We start from the raw sequence: 18,156 nt of genomic DNA, 5'->3' as shown, positions 1-18,156 counted from the left end.
GCAGATACATGCAATCCTTAAAAAAAAAAGGAGAGCACCGAGGATGGGAATACATTTGGAGAGGGGTGCTGAAAGCTGGCTGGTAATTGATCCTGTTCTGTGACAGGATGAACACAACACTGCATTATTCAATTGCACCTGCCAGCCTCTTTAAAACATCCACAGTAACAGACAGGACGGTGAAAATACAGCATCCTCCCTCACCTACCAACACATCTGTTCCTCGGATCCAGCCAAAGAGAGTAGCCAGAAGCTGTAAATACCTTCCTCGAGATTTGCATATCATAAAAAAAAAAAAAATACATAATTTTTTTTTAAATGTGTGACATAGTGCAAGGTGAAGAGAGAGCTTACATATAACCCAGACATATTAGTCTTAACAAGTAAAAGTTTATTGGAATGATACATTTTGCAAAATATTACTTTATGTATATTTTTTTTAACATACTCATTGTGTTCTAAGGGTATCTGTCAAGTTCTCCAGAGGGTAAGATAGTTAAGACTGTCAAAGGCAAGGATATACAGTATTGTTTCCCAAAAGGTACAATAGACTACACAATCACTGTACCCAGGTCATGAGGAAAAGATTAATGTTCTGTTTTTGCTTTTTTTGCTTTTTTTTGAAAATACAATTAGAAAATATGAACGCAAAACATCTCAGATGTAAAAAGTGTTATGTTTGAATGGAGAGTGTGTGGAAACTTGATGAAAATAGAAGGCAAACACAGGAGAAAAACTCAAAATTAGCACAGAGCAGTTGATAGTGTTTAGTTGATAGAAGAGAATTACAGACAGTTGACAAGAAGTTGTGTATGGGAAACAAAAATAAAATTTAAAAAAAGCAATGTGATGGCCTTCGTGTCTGAAGTGGATCAAGTGGCGTTACCTTCTACCCACCAACTCTGATTTAGTCATTTGTCAGAACATAAAAGACCAAAGATATTACATGTGCTCTCTTCAAAGCATTACACTGCGTCTTAAAAGTTTCAAATAATTAGCACAAATCAATTAAATAGGAGATTTGAAAGGGTGTGGCATGTGCTTCACTATTTCCAAAAGACTGGACAAGTTGGTTGGTGATCCACTGCATTGTTCAACGTGATGCTCTAACAAATCAAAAAACAGGTTAAACAGTGATGAGACTGTCGGCTGTGGAAACAATGATTTCTCAAACATGTCTCAGGTCCAGGAGATGTCTTGCCGTTGGGTTGCTTTACCACATGCAAGAAAAACCAAGCTCACCAGAGAAACATGTATTATACAAAACACACGTCATGTTTCAAAACAGCATTGAAACATCTCCATCTGACAAATTCAAGACATTCAAAAAAGGTATCCTGCGTTTGATCTCAATTACATTAAGAGACTGCCAAAGTAATTACTCAAGCCTACTGAAATCATTTAGAGTCGAAAAACATTCTCAAAAATGTCATGTTACAAGACTTTATGACAAATAGATTGATGCACATCAAACAATTCACAGAAGCTTTTCAGTGAGATGGATAAAGTCTAGCACCTAGGGCCTATGGAGGGAGGGGAGGGGAGGGGATGGGGGGCGACGAACATCCTTCATCAAACCAAAACAATATGTTCAGTCAACAAACCAGCAATAAGATTTGGTCTGCGATTGTCTTGCATCCACAGAAATAAACTTGGCAAAAAGGGGATAGCTTTAGGACCGCTTCCTTAGTTTAATTTGTTACATAGAAAGCTGGAAAATGGAAACAAAAACACTCCCATCTCAACAGTCCCAAAAATTTGGTTGGACTGCAAATCTATCTGAAGGTATTACAGGTACGGTATATACAAGAGAAAGGGGAAGGGAGGAAAAAAACAAAAACAATTATCAAGGTGAGAAGCACAAGTTCAGTGACAATGATCATCATACTGTTGCCCTACAACTGAATAATGAACAAAACCCAGAAGATCTTTCCAACGTGTTTAACTGGGTCTTGCTCGTCTTCAAAATAGGGCAGCCAGGAGTCCATTTTAATAGTTAAGCATGTTATCCACGGTCTCAGGTACCTCAGCACAAATGAAGCATAATGCTCTGCCATCTTTCTTTAAAAGTGATATTGTACAAAAATAACATGCACGTTTTGTTGAAACGTTTTTGCTACTTTTTTGCGTATTAAAATCCATCACCGTCATAATTACATACAGAAAACTCTGCAATGTTCTCAGTTTGCAAATTTTGGCAGAATTTATATTTGTTTATTTATGAAATCTTAATTCAGTTTCACAGCCATGAGACAATGTTGAAAAGGATGTGTGTGTCTATATATATATTTTTTATACATATATATCTATATACATATAGATATATATATTTATTCTCAATATACATGTATAAATGTACTATGAATTAAATAAACAATAATCAGGAGTGTGACCACAATGTTAGTTGCTGCTAAATCACAGCTTTTTAAACCCACCCTTGAGCACTAAATAACACACAAGCACAGAGATCGACATAAAAAAAGGACAAAATGATCACCAATAGGATTCTTAAAATAATCTAATAAATTCAGCTAAGAGAAAGACAGACTTAAATGCAGACCTCATTGTTTACCATTTCTCACAGGCCCCACAAGGAGTAAGACCTAGATGAAGTTAAGTGTGATAAATCATTTTCACTCTGATCAAAGAGGTCACTGCTTCAAATGCAAGCAGTGAGTGCATCATCTACCCAATAATCATGCCACATTGAGCAGACAAAGGCAGGTGCAGAGAGATTTCAAGCTTCAAACCAAATGGGCACAAGGGCTGATGCCACCATGGCCTAAGCTGTGCACCAATGCTTTCGACACAGTTTTCCAACCAGTTGGCATTATGATAGGCACATCTGTTGGACTTGGTATTGCTTGGACAGATTCAGGATGGAGAGATGGAGGGGTGGGGTGGGGGGTGTGGGGAACCAGGGTGACAAAGATACAACAATCACTCTTTGAGAAGCTTGTAGAGGGCCCGTTCAAAAAAAGGAGCCTAGCAGATTCAGTACCTTAACAGAAAATCAATGCCTCAACCTGCAAAGACTGAAAACATGTCGTTACACCATCAGAAAGATACAAGTATAGCTGGACAGCCACAACCTATGTCTGTTCTCCTCGAGCCCCTGCCACAAACACAAGAGGGATAAATAAAATGAATAGGTAACAGAGAAACAATCAGAAAAGGCAACACTGCTGGTTCTGTTGGATCTTTCTTCACTTTGTCTACCTTTCGACTGGGGGGATTTTACATTGTTGTCGTCATTACAAATAAGCAAGTTAGCAGTCCACCCTAGCGCTTCCTTTCTTCTGACCCCCTTTTTCTTTCTAAATACCTGTCTCTCTCTCTCTCTTTCTCTCTCTCTCTCTCCGCTACTCATGGTTGGAATCTAGAACTCAGCAAACTCCTTTGCACACTTCTCTGTGAAGGAGACTCTGATTTCCTCTTCCTCGTAGTCATCAAAGTTGCTCGTGTCACCAGGGCCTTTGCACTTAGGAATAAAGGGAGCTTCCACCTAGAACACACAGGACAGTCAAATCATCAGAATGATGCAGTTTAGTCTAATAGAGAGCACCAAAGCCATAGCATGCACCATAAACTACTGGGTGACATTGGAATAGGCCCCCGGGAGATAAAGAGACAATTAAAATCACATTTATATTAATTTATAGTTGTACATAGTAAGTTAAAATAGAAGTAAAATAGGAGTTAAATTCATTAGATAATCAAGAAATCATGCTTGAAAGTCCATCTGTGACCACATTGCAGAACTAATTTTGTGATCATGTGTTTCCCCGAAGCCAAATCCTCTATTTCCAATTCGGTTGGTAATTTCCCAGAAATAATTTAAACTGCGTGAAAAACATATGAACTTGCATTATATGTAGGCAGGGAAAGTAAAATTAATACCAAAACTAAGCGCTCTAGAGCAAGATTTCTTTCCATTAAAATACATCAAGACAAACACAATGTGTGTGCTTTGAATTACATGTTCTTATAGTGTTTATTCTGTGTATTGTGTTTATAGTTTTTTATTGTTATCAGCGTTTAACCTTTGTTTGCACACTGCACCTACTACATGCCTGATTGCACTGGTAGGGGGACCCCTCTCTGTGCAGCATTTTCCCCAGCTTTTCCTTATGAGTCCAAGATTAGGCAGAGGTCGCTTCAATTTGTTCCTGTTTTTATTTTGTGAACCACCCTGACAACTTTAATTATGATTAGGCTTTATACAAATAAAACTCTTTTATGTGGACCAAAGAAACAGGGTTCTGTTTGTATTCACATTTTAATGTCAAATAAGGAAGGAAGTAGTTCGACTTTAGATTCTTTAAATGATTTTGCATTACTGTTGTAATCCTGCTAAACCCACCAGCTTTTGTGTCATGAAAGAAAAAAACTGAGGGAAACACATGTTTTGTGTGTTTCAGAAATATTTCCATTAGCCTCATCTGTGCAGAGGAAGCACAGATGGTGTGAAATTACCCATAGCCACAAATGTAGACTGAAGACTGACCAGAGTCTCATTAAAGCCATTTTCCTTAGTCAACATCCCTTTTCTTTTGCCCTTCAGATAGTGGGCTCTATTTGTATACATCACTACTGTACGAACCTTCCTCTGGTAGATGGCAATCCAATCAGTGGTGGCAAACCACTTGTGGCCCTTGATATCATTGACTCCATTCCTGAGGTTGCCAAAGCGCTTGGTCAGGTCCACCTGCAGCAAATTTCTTAACAGATCCTTCAGGTCTGAGCTGAAGTGGGAGGGAAAGCGAACCTGCACACAGAAAAGAAAGTGTGAGTGTGTCTCTCAAACCCAGCATTTTATACCTCATGCTATGTTTTCTAAATAGACTGCAGGCCCTACTGTTGTACATTAGGGCAAGCCTGTGAGGGATAGTGCTGAGTGGTATGGTCTAAAATGACATTGTGCCCACAAATGTTGAATTTGGACGTGATTTGCCCGTTTGTGACACGTCTGCCTGTTTGCACTATTCCACTTTGCTCTAACCCCGCTGACGCATAAGCCATTTTTGTCCACAGGATCGCTTACCACCGGTAGTTTTTCCTTTGTCGCCACCACTGAGTTACAACCACACACTAAAGCCAGAGATGACAGCCATTTGGGAGATGCTAAAACTGGCCTGTCTAACGTTAACTATGAGGTCACGTTCAAAGTCGCTGAGGGCACTTTTTTTCCTAACGCTCTGTTTAACACCAACTGATGCCAGGAATGCTTCCGGATTTATACCATTTATTGTAATAACATGATGAATGAAGTAAAAAAAAAAAAAAAAAAAAAAGTAACATAACATGTTAAAATAATAAAAATGAGGTGTGGTCATGTCAAGTCCTATTAATTAAGAGATATATAATGCACACATTATTTCACCAAGGACTCATGTTGGACAGTTACCCTTAACTTTTAATCTTTTACCTGCAAATCTTTCCCAAAACCACCACCACAATCCTCTTCATTTAATTAAGACTGATGTACTGTGACAATACTATCACTATTAAATAGTTTTCACAAATGAGAAAAACAGTGCTGGTATGAATTATAGACTGTTAAAGGGAAATTGTTAGTTTACAAACTATAGCTTGCAACCCACCCCCTCTTTTGAGGAACAGTGTGGAATTGCGCACTGTGCTGTGCAACAAAAACAATCAAGCAACAAAAACTAAAATGAAAAAGGGATTATTTAGGTAGGCTTCTCTAAACTCACCTTCCCTGATACAATCTTCTCGTAAATCTGAATAGGCTGGTCTGCAAAGAAGGGGGGGTAACCAGCAGCCATCTCATATATGAGCACTCCCAGAGCCCACCAGTCCACTGCTTTATTGTAACCCTGGAAAACACAAAGGAAATAAAATGTCAGATATGTCCTTAAACAAAACTCCTACACATATATATACACACACACACACACACACACACACACACACACACTATAATATATAATAGACTACAAGCATAAAATTGAGTTAAAGTCCCATGTTGAGCTGAGAACTCCCCTGCCCTTGTGAAATAAAGAGCAGTGGTGTTTACTATTGGCCGAGCTAAGCGCTTACCTTACTGAGGATGATCTCTGGTGCCAGGTACTCTGGGGTCCCGCAAAGCGTCCAGGTTCGGCCCTTCACCCTTTTTGCAAATCCAAAATCTGTTACCTGCATAACAGAGTGTACAGGTCTGAGCACTGACCACACATACTGCAAGAGCACAGAGACCGATGAACCATAATTGTTGTCAATAAGTAAGGAAAAAGATCCTTGCCTGTATGTAACCTTGCTGGTCAATGAGCAGGTTCTCCGGCTTAAGATCTCGGTAGATGAGATCCAGCGAGTGAAGGTATTCAAAGGTCAGTACAATCTGGGCTGCGTAGAAGCGGGCGTGTGGTTCACTACAAAACAGATCACGCACAATGTTTACAGTCAGTCAACCATTGGTGCATGGACATTTTTAGGAATCGAGTAAAAAGGGAACTCACCTGAATCTACCGATTCTCCTTAAGTGTGAGAACATTTCGCCCCCGGGTACGTACTCCATTATCATATACAGATTACTGTTGTCCTGTAGAAAGATGAGCAAAGTCTCACTCTGACATGCAAAACACACATTAAAAAAAGTTGTGAACAGGCTTAGAAGTTCATCTGTTTAGATGAACTTTTAAATGCATACCTTAAAAGAATGCTCCAGTCGCACCAGAAAGGGAAAGCTGACAGCTTGCAGGATACGTTTCTCGTTCAGTGTGTGTTCTATCTGCTTCAGCTTCACTACCTAGGGTTAGGGTTAAATAGGTTGTCAAAAGGGCTCTTCATACATATTATAGAAACAAGAAAAAGATACACTACTTGATTAAATTATATTCCTATGTCTTAGTACAACCAAACTAGCATTTTAACACAAATTCTTTCATCTCCACATATGATTTCATCTAAGTCGGACATAATCTGTAACATCAACATGCCATAAAGCCAGGAACTCTTTCAGTGACAATAAACTGAAGTGTATCTTCATGGCACATTTCAACTTTCAACAAAGTGATCTTTATCCCATTCCAAGACTGATTCTCCCATCAAAAGATGTGCTTGCAGCAAACCTAAAACAATTGGATTCTGTCACAGTCACTTCTCCAAAGAGCTGCTAGCAAGTGAGACGTCATAGATCAGAGATAACTGCGACATTATACTGGTGATGACGAAGGTTAAATAGTTGGACAATATTTCTAGAAAATTCAGTTTTTGTCGTCAACTCAAGTCTGCATACTTGTTAGTAAGTGTGGATTATTCCTGGCTCTCTGTTTCAAAGTTTAAGTGTTTATTTAAACACTGATTAACATTGTCCAAGTCTTGGTACACTTACTAATACAATTTCAAGAAAAACAGCATTAGCATCATGTCAGTAATACAAGCTGGCAAGCCTTCGTATTTATTTACCAAGTAGTTTTTCTCTTGAATGCTAGAAGTACTGTACCTTCTGTTTGTCAAGTATTTTCATGGCAAAATGCTGGCCCGTCTCTTTGTGTTTAACCAGCATGACTCGACCAAACGAACCAGTGCCTAAGGTCTTCAAACGCTCAAAGTGGTCCAATGCCGCAGTTTGCTGAGGGGCAGAAGAGGGTGTCAATAAGAGGAGAGGGTACATAACTTGCAAGCAACATTACCCTAATCCTACTTTTAGTTCACTGTTTTTCCTAAATACCTTGAGTAAAATGTACTGTCATGTCAATAAAAAGTATTATTAAGTAGAGTCCTTGTTGTTTTCATGTGAATTAAACACGTTGTTTTGTTTATTGAGTCTATATTAGAGGTGTACTTTTGGTCAAATCAAAACATGTATTTCACATCAGCCCAGCAGAGGGTGCTCTGCCCCTCTCAAATAAATAGGACTTGTGTTCAGGGGTGGGACTATTTCCATTAGTCTGCCTGCCAGAGTGAACAAGCATGTGAAAAAAGAACTCAAGTCTATTCAAGATTTATTATAAGATTATCACAGTAAGGTGTCTCAACACACACAATTAAAAACAATATTAGCAAAAGCACAATACCACTGTACAAAAATAATGTCAGAATAAAACTATTAAAATAATAATGCTTAAACAAAAAAAAGGAGAAACAATCCTCTTTCACTCTCTCACCTGTGCTGGATTCTCCCATTTCTTCAGGAAATCTTCTTTGGCTTTGGCAAGAAACTCCTTCACTGTAATTATGAACATAGTGCATATTCATTACAGAGGGTTTATACATTTTAAAAACCACCAAGGCCAGACTAAGATTTTGTATAATAGGCACTTCACTTCACTTAATCACGCAAAAAAAACTCCACAGTTTCAGTGTTTTTGCCAAAAATAAATGTGGAGGCCATGTGGAGATACTGATGATACACGTTGTCCAGCAATTAAGTCCAGCTGATGACAGACTGCATTCATCTGTCTTCTCAACTTAGACTCACTACTTTCTTTGATGTTGGGTCTAAAACCCTTGCTTCTACCCAAACCATAAAAGTGCATAAGATAACTAATAACTATCACCTGGTCGAACTGTGAATTCAACTAATGCAAACATTTATCTGTGTGAAGTGATTTTACATCAAATACACCAGTATCTGTAAGCTCCTTCAGACCGGAGTCTATTTCCTTCCAAAAACTATGATGAATGAAGACAAAAGGACGTTTCAAAAATAACTTGATTCACTGAAAGTATCAATCAGGGGAGGGGCACCAAAAAACTCCAAGCCACTGAATATCCTTTAGTGTATAGCAAAGGTCAATTATTTAAATACTGAATTGAGTATGACACAGCTATAAATCATTCTAGTGCAGGCTGTCTCCAAAAGTCTCTATGCAAGACAGGTACTAGTGATGATGGCCACCATGAGGCCCTATAGGTTTCTGTGGCAGAGGCGGGAGACATTATGTGTACAACAACAGTTAGCTGGGTGATTCATAAGCTTTATGAGAGAGTGGCAAATAGAAAACCACTTGAATGACATCTCAGCTTTGCCAGAAGGCATGTGGGAGACTCTGAAACAAAGTGGAAAAGGTTCTATGGTCTAATTAAACAAAATTTGGCCCTTTTAACCATCATAATAAATGCTATATTCAGCGAGCCAGACACTGGACATCACCCCATCATCCACAATATGATGGATGGTGGTACAAGCATCGTGATGCAGGGTTGCTTCTCTGCAGCAAGACTGTTGCAGCATGCGTGTTAAAATAAATGACTAAAAAAATGAAGCAAGAAAACCTGGAGATGGAGGCTTATTCTCCAACAAGACACCAACCCCCGAACATAGAGCCAAAACTACACAGGAATGACATAAACAACCTGGAGTGGCCAACCCAGAGTTAAAGCCTCAACCCTATCTAAATTTGTGACATGACTTTGATATTGCTGTTCAATTATAGTGCCCATACTGCTTGACACAACCTGAGCAGTTCTGCAAAGAAGTCATTAGGACTGTACATGCTGGAGGCAGCCACTGCCCCACACCACAAAACCCATGCTAGTGCATTATAGCCAAAATTGGATTTGCACACTGAGTGACCTATTTCTGAGATATTCCAACTTGATTTCGAATAGAAAAACAAAATTTTTAGTCTATTTCTTTCACATATGGTCAGCATTCTCTGAGATTTGACACTGTCCATTTAAAGTGGTTCGACACTAATCGATGCATCATTGTGGAATAATAAATTGATCGGTGCTAAGAATGCAGTTTAACACGAGGCTACGCTGCCTTGACAGGAAACCTACAACTGGTCTCTGAACACACATGCAACACTGTGCATACACGCATACATGCTATTATAGACTAACAGTCATGAATGTGGACAGATTTTGACAGCTTGGCGCACATAGTGTCATATGCAGTGGTTCATTTCTCATAGCCTCAACTTTATGGGGCCAATCACAGTGCTCTGTGGGAACATGTAGATAACCGGTCCTTCCTCATTCCTTCTTACTATCTGTGTATTAGTGTTGAGGACACTAGCTGCAATAGCAGATGAGGGAGTCGTTTTTTCTCCTGTTAGCCTGGGACACAATAAATGGTCGATATTGTAAAAATACATCTTTGTAAAATGGAAAATAGCTATTGTGCTTAATTACTAGAATAAAAATCAGGTAATTCTTAAAATTGTATACTTAACATTTTGGACACAAGATTTCACAAATATAGGACTGAGTACAAAATAAAAATAACGAATGGCACAGTTAAAATGACTGTGCACTTCCACTATTGACAGCTGACTTGCTTTATTTAATAACCAACTTTTGGATATTGAAAGCTGAGATAAATATTAGGAAAATGTCATAAACAAAAAGAAATTTCTCATGGAAACATCTGAGCATCTCTCACACATATACACTTGAAAACTACACAAAAGCTTAATCCTGATCTAGCTAATGTGATTTCCTGCTAATTCTCCAAAGACCAGCAGCTGCAACAATAGGATGGGAGAAAGCCAGCAAGAACGGCAAAGACCAAAGTTCGCATAAACACGTTGAGAGCACTGTTGCTCCCACAAGAGAGCAATGGAAGCAGACTGGTCAACTGGGAGAAAACTTTTCCCGTCAAAGTTGCTCAACTCCCACTTCCATGCAGAAAGAGCCACAAATGGAGCTATTCCTGTCCTAACTTGGAGCTGATCAGAGGAAAGATGTGGGCGTTGCTGAAAAAGTAGCTGGGAGCTAAATGCTCAAAATCAACAGCTGTCTTCGAGGAATTCCTCTGTTAGATTTAGGAGGCTTGGCTGCCATAACTACCATGGGAATTGCAGGTGATCCACTAAGGCTCAAGTCTCCAAGTCTCCTGTAACCCCAAATTCCTTACCATCTGGGATGACTATGGGTACCTCTGGTGCAGCACCATCTGCTGAGCGCGACCCTGATTCACTTGAGCGCGAGGATGACTCCCTCTTCCCTGCATGCCTTCTGGAGCTCTTCCTGTCACACATTAGCCCAGCAAAATCTCCCCTGTTCTTCTTCCTTGGCCTCTCCCTCACAGTCACTGACTCATGACCTATCCTCCCCCTCTGAGAGCACTCTGGTCAGATCAGCAGCCCCACTCATCCACAGAAACCAGTCAAGTGTCCTTGCCAGCAGGGCGTCTTCAGTCTTTCCTGTGAACGTCACTTTTGCTGGGGACCAAGTTCAAAAAGTAGCATCCACGTCCAGTACAGTACAGTCAAATTTAGCATGGACAGCAGCACTGCTCCCGTTACACTCACACAGATCAATTGGACCCTTGCTTTGGTTTGTATCAATATTTATTCTGTGCACAAAGTACTTTCTGCCGCTCCCTCCCATGTCAAACACACACGCAAACACATGCACACACCGAGGCTATATATTGATCTAAACAGGGGCATAATCATCAGGGGGAGGGGCATAAAACACTATCTGGTATATTTATCCAACCCAGAGAGGAAGTCCTATGGAAAACTAGGCCTAAGTGAAGACCCTTGAGATGAACGAGACACATCTAGATGCAACTAAAACTTTCCCTAATTAGCAGAGCCAATCAGATGTCACATCTGCGATGAAAAACTTTCAGGGTTGATCTGGGTGTTTTCAAAAACATAAAAGTGGCTTTCTCAAGAGACACTAGCAAAGCAGCAACGCACAAACCACAGTGAAACTTTTTTCTCCCTGCCCAAATGCACCAGAGAGTCTGTGTAGTGCCAGTACTGAATCGATCCTCCCAAAATCAATCCTACATCTCTCCCCTGGGCCTCACTGGCCCACTCTGACGCAGGAACAGAGGGGTTATATTAGGGCGAGCTGACCGACATTTAACTGTGAAGCGCTCCATATCAGGTCCCAGTATACACCAGGCCTTGTTCAGAAAGCATACATTCCCATGTGGTGCATAAGAAATCATTCAGAGGGCAAACAGAGTTGTTGTAAACTAGGAAGGTGTTTTCATTTGTGTAAAGGGGAGAAATCAATTGTAGTCATCAGCTCAATACTGGCAGTTGATATTTTGCTGTGACTCAGTGGTCAGAGATAGAACAAATATCCAAGGGAGGCACAAGGCTTATAGCAAGGGCAAACCGAATTACTGGCAAGTGGCAATGTAGTTGTGAAAGTGAAACAATTCGTTGGTATGCTCCTCAGGATACATTTTTGATAATAAACTACAAAAATACTGCATTCTCGTCGCTTTCCTTATAATCTTACTAAAAACTAAAGAAATCAATTCGGTGTAAATAAATGCAGGGACACACACTGACTGAAATGCATCCAAATGACAGAAAGCCACATCCGCTTTCACAGTAATACTTTAGCCAGTCCCTCCTCTGGCACCAGGCAGCAAGAAAACATCTCTTCTTACTCCTAAACAAGCTCATAGGTAGGTGTGGAGACTGACCTGTTTAGGCCCATCTCCTCCTAAATCATCCATGGTGGTGTCAGTCTCAACACCACCGTCAGCCAGGCGGGTTGTAGCATTAAGAGGAGTGCTAGTAGTATCTGATGACACTGACAACAACTCAAAAAAGTGACACCATCGTCAACTCTTGGCTGTGAACTTATTGCTGTTGAGCCAGTCAACCCCTTTCTCAAATTCATGGCTGCAATCAGAGTTTGAATAACTTAAACTCACCTAGACCAATTGATAGACTTTTGGTTTTCAAAACTTTTATGTTCCACTCACTTGTATTTGAATGCATGTGGAGGACAGGTAATGTGCATGCATCCATCTGTCTCACTGAGTTACTGTTGAGTTTTTTTTGTATAGGTTAGTGAGTATTTTAAACAGAGGTGTATGCTTAATATTAAATAGTACTTTTACATTTACACATAGTTGGTTTTTACACTATGTGTCTACTTTGTTATTAGAATAATGTCAGTGTCAGATTGATTAAGTATGGCTTGAGGGTGTTTCTGTAGCATGGCATTATATTATTACCCTGAATTCAACCTATACGGTACTTTTACAGCTCATGGACAAAGTACACGGAGCTACGAATGATAAGAAGTTTGCACCTGGTATTTCTTTTAGACCTCTCCATATCATGACACCATTAACCATGATATTTTATTAGCAAAATTAAAACACTATGGTTTCCAAGGTGATATACCAAAGTTACATGAGTGAAAGAGAGCAATATACACAGTCATGTGTAGTGTTTAGGAGGATCTACTGGCAGTCATGGAACATAATATTCATCAGTAGGTTTTCATTAGTGTATAGTCACCTGAATACAAGAATTATTATGTTTTTGTTACCTTAGAATCAGCTGTTTTTTTTCTACAGACACCGTGTGTTGCCTCCTATGGAGTCCACCATGTTGAACCGCCATGTTTCTATAGCCCAGAACGGACAAACCAAACACTGGCTGTAGCCGTTTTTCGCGTGTTTTGCGTAACCATAGTTTCTCTTCTTTACCTCTCCTGACATGCCTTATTTTTTTTTATTATGTGGATTATGTGTCTGAGATGTATTTGTTGCAAGTACAAGTGATTTCAGTATTACTACCTGTAAACGCAACTGCTGCTTTTACAGGCCCAAAAGTCAAGGATTACCACTATGTCTGCTGTCGTTGAGACAATCGAAAGGAAACTACAGTTCCTTTTCCGATCACTGAACTCCATCTTCAGTTTTGCTTTGTTTGCTGCTGTATTTCACGTCTCAGGATTGTTACCTGGCCGTAGTTCAGTGCTACAAGTTTATCTGCAGTGGCTGATTGGCATTTCAACAGCAAGGTCCACTGGTAATCAGTACAGGCTTATGACAAAGTCCCTTTAACTGGAGAAAGGAAATGATGACCAATCCAAAACACAAACCTTTCCCTGTTACACAAACCAGCTGCGTGCAGAGCAGGGGCAGGACATGAACCAAACAGATATTTATAGATAGAGGGAGTTGCACTTTGACAGGGTGCCACATATTCAAATCACACAAGATGCAATACAACAATCCCTTATGACATAATATACATATTTTCAAGCTATCAAACACTCATACAAGGTAGACTCACAAGAGCTCCCCCAGTGACAAGGTCACAAGAGCAATAGTACGTGTGTGTTATTACACTGCTTAACAGTTTAAGGCTGATAGCGTTATGCTGTGCAGCATTGGCGCATGACAGACACTTCCAGAGTAACTGAGAAATGCCTTCCTTTGAACTGCAAGTAGAAAACAATAGGCAAGAGAGCAGGGACAAACAACAGGCTGCTCTCTGTGTGTATGTGTATACATGGAAATGGACACACACACACACACACACACACACGTACGTCTTGGCTGCTAGCCGTAAAAACATTTTTATATATATAAAGATATAAAAAGATCACCAAGGCCAATAGACACTTAACTCACCAGGTCATGATTTGAATACAGTAACATTATCAAGAAAAAAAAAACGAATATCTGTTAAGCGTGTGATTGCTCAGTCTGTCTTTAGCTAAACTGGTGTGACATAGCATGGACCACAGCTCCGTCCCTAACCCATGCTCATGTCCAGCTCCAGAATGAAAACTCACTCCAGCAGCAAGCCTCTAGCTCCTCCTGTGGTTGGTCATGTCTGCCTTCTCCACTGCCTGTGTCCCCTAGACAGGGCCCAGCTCGATGAAACAGCCTTCCTGCCAGCCTGTGAATAACAGACATCATACAAGGCAGGAGGAAGCCAGCTGATAGCCGGTACAGAGTCTCAAAAACTGAAGTATGTCCGGAGGTCTTTAGCAAGCAGCAAATCCAGAATATATATAACGTCAACCGCGTCTTAAAAGGCCAAAACTTCAAGCTATCCTGGCCGGCTGTGTTTAGTCTGTAGAGCAGTAGAGGCGATGACCAACTGTGCAGAGCCTGGGCTGGACCTTCCTTGCTCCTTCACTTCCTGCTGCAGTTCACAGTGTCTGTCCACCCTGCTTCCTCCTGTGGGCCAGAATTCAGCTTTGTGTACTAGTGCAGCAGCAGCTCTCTACTCGTCCTCTCCGGCCTGGAAAGTACAGGGGAAACAGACTCTTTGCACCTAAACGAGCTCTTAACGCTCTCTTTCCATTTTCCGTAGAAACCAAAGCGCGCTGCCATGTTGTCCTTAACTGCTCTGTGGAAAATTACGCTCCTGGGTGTGGGCTCTGGACCCCTGTTCTGCACCTGTCTCTGGGGATCAGGGTGGACCCTCAGTGATCAGGCTGATAAGGATGTGAAGCATGGCATGTGAACAAATCTCCCACCAGCAGTGCCTCCCCTGGCCACGCTTCTAACCTACTAATCCCCCAATTTTCATTACTTTTTGAGCGTTGAAAAAACAAAACTTGCATGCTGTAACACTTGAATGTCATGGGCCTTGTTACAAGGGTTACCAGTGATGGGTTAACGCTACAGAGGGACTGGACGCCATTCTTCACACATACTCTCTACCAGCAACAAGGAGCTGACACTCATTTTGCAGATACCTGTTCAGACTTTGCACTGTTGAGTGTTATTTATAGTGTCGTGGATAAAAACATAAAACGGTGTCCTCCCAGTTCTCACTAGGACAAATCTAAGCAATTGTTTCGAGTTAACAAGCATCTTATTAAGAAACAGGATGATTCTTTCCACTCATTTAGTAGATGAAGGTAACTGTCATTTACGTCGTTAACTTATACAAATGTTCCCCTTGTTTCTCTTTTTTTTTTTATGTTCTAGTAATAAAAATGTATGTCAAGAAGGGGAAAAAAAAAGTTGTGGGGAGCACAACAGTGCACGAAGGAATTGGCAAGAGCATCTCTTCATCTTTACCACATAAACAAAAGTATGCGTGCGTGCATGCTCGCGCACACACATATACACACAGTGACACATACAAGTGCCCTTGTTCTAAATGCTGCTCATCACATGATATTCAAGAGACTCCTCAACTCCCAAGTTTCTGCCTGGAGAGGATCACCCTCATGCATCATATGACCCCCATCCTGGTGGCTTTTTCCTTCTCTGATAACAACAAACTGGCCTCTACTCACTCACTGGCAAACGCAGTCAGTGGGACTCAATGCTCAGGTTGCATTGCATTAAGGTTCAACTCATCACCTACGTAAACACTTCAAAATATGTGCATGTCCACTCCTTCTTTAAATCTCGGCCTTTCTTAAAACACACTTAAATAATGATTAAAGTGCACCAGAAGACTCCACAGCAGGGCTTAGCTTTGCAACGTTATCGCAGCTTTTCACAACTTTATGTGAGGAAAAAAGGGGGATGGTGGTGGTGGTGGTGGGGGGGGGGAGAGAGAGAGAGAGAGAGAAAAAAACCTTCTCAAACACATGACCCACAAAGAAAACCTATGACTGTTGTATAAGGTTAGTTGTTGTCATCCTCACTGGTACCTCTGAATATAACCTCGGGCTTTAAATCACGAGCGTTTCCACAAAATCGGCGGAGAGAATGAATAACATCCTCTGCTGTTCAGTCGAGATGAACATGGAGTCACAGCAATAATACAAATAAATAAATAAATAAAAAAAACCCTGCTTGGCTCAAGTTCATAGGTGGATGTGAACGGCCATGGTCCTCTAAGGTTGACAACACACTTCTCCATATTAGAACAGGGTGTCTAAAGCAATGTAATATGGTGTCAGTGTGGAGGGTTACTCGGGCCTTGGTGCAGCACACATTACACAGGTGCTTTGAGGTTGTACTTTTTTTTTTTAAATTCGCTGCCATTATAGGAAACAGGAAACAACGACCCAACGACAAGGCGGCATTATATACTAGCTAGCTGCTGCAGCTACGGGTTAAAGGGTACTCACCGCTCTCCATCTCATTGCCCTTCTTTGCGGTGGGCGTGTTGCCCATGATGGCAGGCTGATGGTGGAGTCCCTGGGCTCGGACTGATTTCTTCCTTTACAAGTCGCTGAGTGATGCTACACCGCTAAAAAAAAAAACGCAGTCGCTGGGCTCAATGAAGCTGACAGCTGGCTACTAGCTAACCGCTATCATTATTGACCAACGAGTGCAAATGTATTTCCTCCAACACCTTTAATTAGTGAGTTCAGAAACACTCCCAACCCAAGCGAGTATATCCAAGTATGCAGCTGACACTAACGCTCTGGGTTAGCTCCGGGCTAAGCTAACTCTAGCAGAGATGGCCAGTGGTTGTTAGCTTTGCAGTGTTTAGCTCGTCAGTTCCCCGGCGAGCAGCGGCGACTCAAGATCTCAATCGACTGTCCTTTTATGTCCAGAGACGGCTTCGGTTGATCCAGAATCAAGTCCAGAGCATTTGACAGATCGTCGACAGGCTGTTTCCGTCTATCCAGCGAGCGAGCAGGCTAGCGTTAGCTCTTTAGCGTCCCTCGCAGTCGTCTCCTGGCCTGAACCAACCAGGTGCTCTCTCTCTCTCTCTCTCTCTGAAGGCAGGCCTCTTCTGTGGAGACTAACAAAAGTGGAGTCCGGGTTATTCGGTTTTTTTTTTCCCCCCCGCAGTTGGTTATTTCAAATCGGATACCTCTCCATTCGTTTATAGACCAGGCATCAAGTGCAATGGCTTCCTGGGACCGACCATCTGATAGTCGATTCCTAAGATCAACAGACCCCTTCCATTAATCTTCAGACCGCAAGGGAAACTCCAGTCATCCATCCAGCGGGTCCCGCCCCTGGCAGGCTCTGATTGGCTACACACACAGCTACTTAGCCGAGAGACGTCGCTGATTGGATAAACGTCGGTACAGCCAATCATTGCCTTGCTGCGATTGGTCCGTCAAATTAATAAGCCCCGCCTCCCGGACTTGCTAGGATCCAATACGCCCATGACTGTATCTGTATGTTTCTTTTTTCCTTTAATTCATCAGCTGTTAATATTTATGAGACGTGAGTTTCGTGCAGAACATAAATCAAACGCAGTCGCATCTTATGATCCTCATCCTGTTTGCAAAGCAGTATTTTACAAAGTCAGTGCTGTAGCCTAGCCTCCCCTTTTACCCGACCGATCTGCGATTGGATGTGACGTTAGCACGGGCTATTTTTAGTAAAATGGGAAAAATATAAGGGGATACTTGTACTGATATTTGTGTTACACAACTGGCACTGTGTTGCGTTCAACCGTATAATGAAATTAAAGGTTTTGTTTGGTACATTACTAACAAGGGCAATAGTTTTCAGTACAGATGCATCCAAAAATAGGGTTTTTATTCTGTTTTCCTGCTTCTGTTATCAAAAATCGGGGGGAAAAAAGT

The 18,156-nt window shown here is 41.1% G+C and overlaps 1 protein-coding gene across 3 annotated transcripts; it reads right to left on the bottom strand.

Moving 5' to 3' along the window:
* Nucleotides 1–370: 370 nt before the first annotated feature.
* On the bottom strand, nt 371–17,559 carry prkacaa (protein kinase, cAMP-dependent, catalytic, alpha, genome duplicate a). Of its 3 annotated transcripts, none has more exons than XM_051386789.1 (10): nt 16,735–17,559; nt 8,130–8,191; nt 7,466–7,594; nt 6,671–6,769; nt 6,480–6,562; nt 6,266–6,392; nt 6,064–6,159; nt 5,718–5,840; nt 4,604–4,768; nt 371–3,505 (listed from the first exon to the last, which is right to left on the bottom strand). In XM_051386789.1, exons 1-10 carry the CDS (start codon nt 16,778–16,780, stop codon nt 3,380–3,382), a joined length of 1,056 nt encoding a protein of 351 aa, XP_051242749.1. In that variant the 5' UTR covers nt 16,781–17,559; the 3' UTR covers nt 371–3,379. The 3 variants fall into 3 exon arrangements, with proteins under 3 accessions (XP_051242749.1, XP_051242750.1, XP_051242748.1); XM_051386790.1 differs by lacking the exon at nt 16,735–17,559 and adding an exon at nt 14,485–14,777; XM_051386788.1 differs by lacking the exon at nt 16,735–17,559 and adding an exon at nt 10,829–11,211.
* Between the last annotated feature and the right edge of the window lie 597 nt (nt 17,560–18,156).

This window comes from Dicentrarchus labrax, unplaced genomic scaffold (genome assembly GCF_905237075.1).
Source record: "Dicentrarchus labrax unplaced genomic scaffold, dlabrax2021, whole genome shotgun sequence".
Classification (NCBI taxonomy): Eukaryota; Metazoa; Chordata; class Actinopteri; family Moronidae; genus Dicentrarchus; species Dicentrarchus labrax.
The sequence above is the reverse complement of the archived record's forward strand: the minus strand, read 5'-3'. Positions and strand labels throughout refer to the sequence as shown.